At 32.8% G+C, this 1,859-nt stretch overlaps 1 protein-coding gene across 3 annotated transcripts in view; it reads left to right on the top strand.

The window, feature by feature from the left end:
* Positions 1–1,034: 1,034 nt before the first annotated feature.
* SLCO1A2 (solute carrier organic anion transporter family member 1A2) overlaps positions 1,035–1,859 on the top strand; it is a 47,771-nt gene continuing 46,946 nt past the window's right edge. The window contains exons 1-2 of one of the 3 annotated variants that reach the window (XM_027129242.1): positions 1,035–1,110; positions 1,226–1,347. Coding sequence is in view for 1 of the 3 variants with exons in the window: in XM_027129241.1 (XP_026985042.1) it covers positions 1,288–1,347 (60 nt within the window). In the remaining 2 variants the exon portion in view is untranslated. Of the gene's footprint in view, positions 1,348–1,859 lie in introns of all 3 variants that reach the window. The other 2 variants (XM_027129241.1, XM_027129243.1) reach the window with 2 other exon arrangements.

Consider the following 1,859-nt stretch of genomic DNA (forward strand, 5'->3'; position numbering starts at 1 on the left):
TTATACTTCTCTACCTAGTTTATATTGTCTGTAGGACAACTTGTCTGTCTTGTTCACTGCTGAAATCCTGTGCTTAGCACAATGACTGGCATGTAGTAGACTTCGGATAGATATTTGTTGTCTTCATAAAAGAATGAGTAAAGAGAATTAAGCTCATACGTAATTGTTCAGTGGCTGTTTCCTTAATGTGTATAGGGGAGTGGGATTCAGGTTTTAAAAATTAGTGCCATTTGGGATATTGTTAAATGGATATTGTTCAGAGGATTTTAATCAATTAACCCTGGGGATACTGTTAAGATAGCATCTGGCAACTGGAAGTAGATTTACTAGATTAAATATAGTCAGAGTGAAATACTTTGGTTTTTAGTACAAAATATTGCCCTAATTTCAAGAAACGAATAGACAAAATCTTTGACAAAGGGTTAGTAGAATTTAATAGAGTTTAAATCATCTTCTTGTTTTAGATATAAGACATTTTACATATAAAAATGTGTACCTATATATTATATATACACATAGACACACATATATCTGTATTTATTATATATGTATACATATAGGTTTCCACTTCTATGTTTGATCTTCTCTGAAACCTCACTTCTTAACTTGCAGGATTCTTTTCCAGATCATAGAATTATTTGTTATTTTTACTTAGGCGATTTCCATGATTAAAATTCCATGTCTCCCCAGGTTTCCGTGAATCAGCGGTGCCCCAGAAAGCGTTTCCCTTCCTGAGACTCCAGGGAAGTCTTGGAACACAAAGAACTTGAAGAGGGAGCCTGGCCAAATAGAGATTTTTGAGCCTTTGTAGCCTTGCTAAAGCAGATTATTAGTACAAACAAAATCAAAGTCTGTGTGTTCCCAAAAGCAGCATTTTAATGTAAGTCCAAGGAACTCACTTTAGTTTTATTTGCTTTGGCTAAAGAAATGAAAAGCTTTGTTTTAACCACGTGGGCACTATTTTGCAAGGGGATCATAACAAATTGTTCTAATCTTTAATTTCACTAAAGAGTTACTACAGTGATTTGATGTAACTTTTTCAATGGAAAATTAACAACTAAATCTTTTCTAACGTCATTGTTTTCTAGATATGAATCAGAAGCTTCCTAGGTATTTTTGTAACACAATGGATTCTGATTCTGTTATTCAGATTCAGTGTTTTCTTCAAAAGAATGACGCTTTATGACTTTGCCAGCAATTTAATAGATTTTTGTCTTCTTAAAAGAATAGAACTAAGAAATATCAAGATTTAAAGCATAAATACCTTGGAACACTCAGAAGAGCAACATGGGAGAAACTGAGAAAAGAATTGAAACTCATAGAATAAGATGTCTTTCCAAGTTGAAGGTATGGACTGCTTTGTGTGGATATATGTGTATGTACCATATATATATTTTTAAACCGAGACCTTGTAAAGTTGCTTATATCTTCATGTATTAATCTAATAATAATGTCATACTACCTGATATATTGATAAGTTCTTGCTTTAATGAAGGTGGTTTGTAACTGAAGGTGTGTCTAAATAGGATTATTGATTCAGGCAATTTCAGCAGAAATAATGTTGAGGGATTTAAATGGAAGACAGGATCTTAAACACTTTCAAGTACACATTATATGACAGTAGGATTTAATTTCCTGGATTAAAGGCCAATTTAATGTTCACCCTTCTGGGGCTTCTAAGTCAGAGGAGTATGGAGGTCTCTCCTGGAAAATGGTTCACTGGACAGAAATGCTTTGTTGATCTGTATTCAGTGATGCCTTCACAATGACCCACTAAAACAAATGTTTACTTCAACCTCTGGCAACATACCAATCATTCTTTTTTTTTTTTTTTTTTTTTTTTTTTTTTTTTTTTTTTT

The sequence above is a fragment of the Aethalodelphis obliquidens genome, unplaced genomic scaffold, assembly GCF_003676395.1.
Source record: "Aethalodelphis obliquidens isolate GAN/ISIS:26980383/991018 unplaced genomic scaffold, ASM367639v1 scaffold36, whole genome shotgun sequence".
Taxonomy (NCBI): Eukaryota; Metazoa; Chordata; class Mammalia; order Artiodactyla; family Delphinidae; genus Aethalodelphis; species Aethalodelphis obliquidens.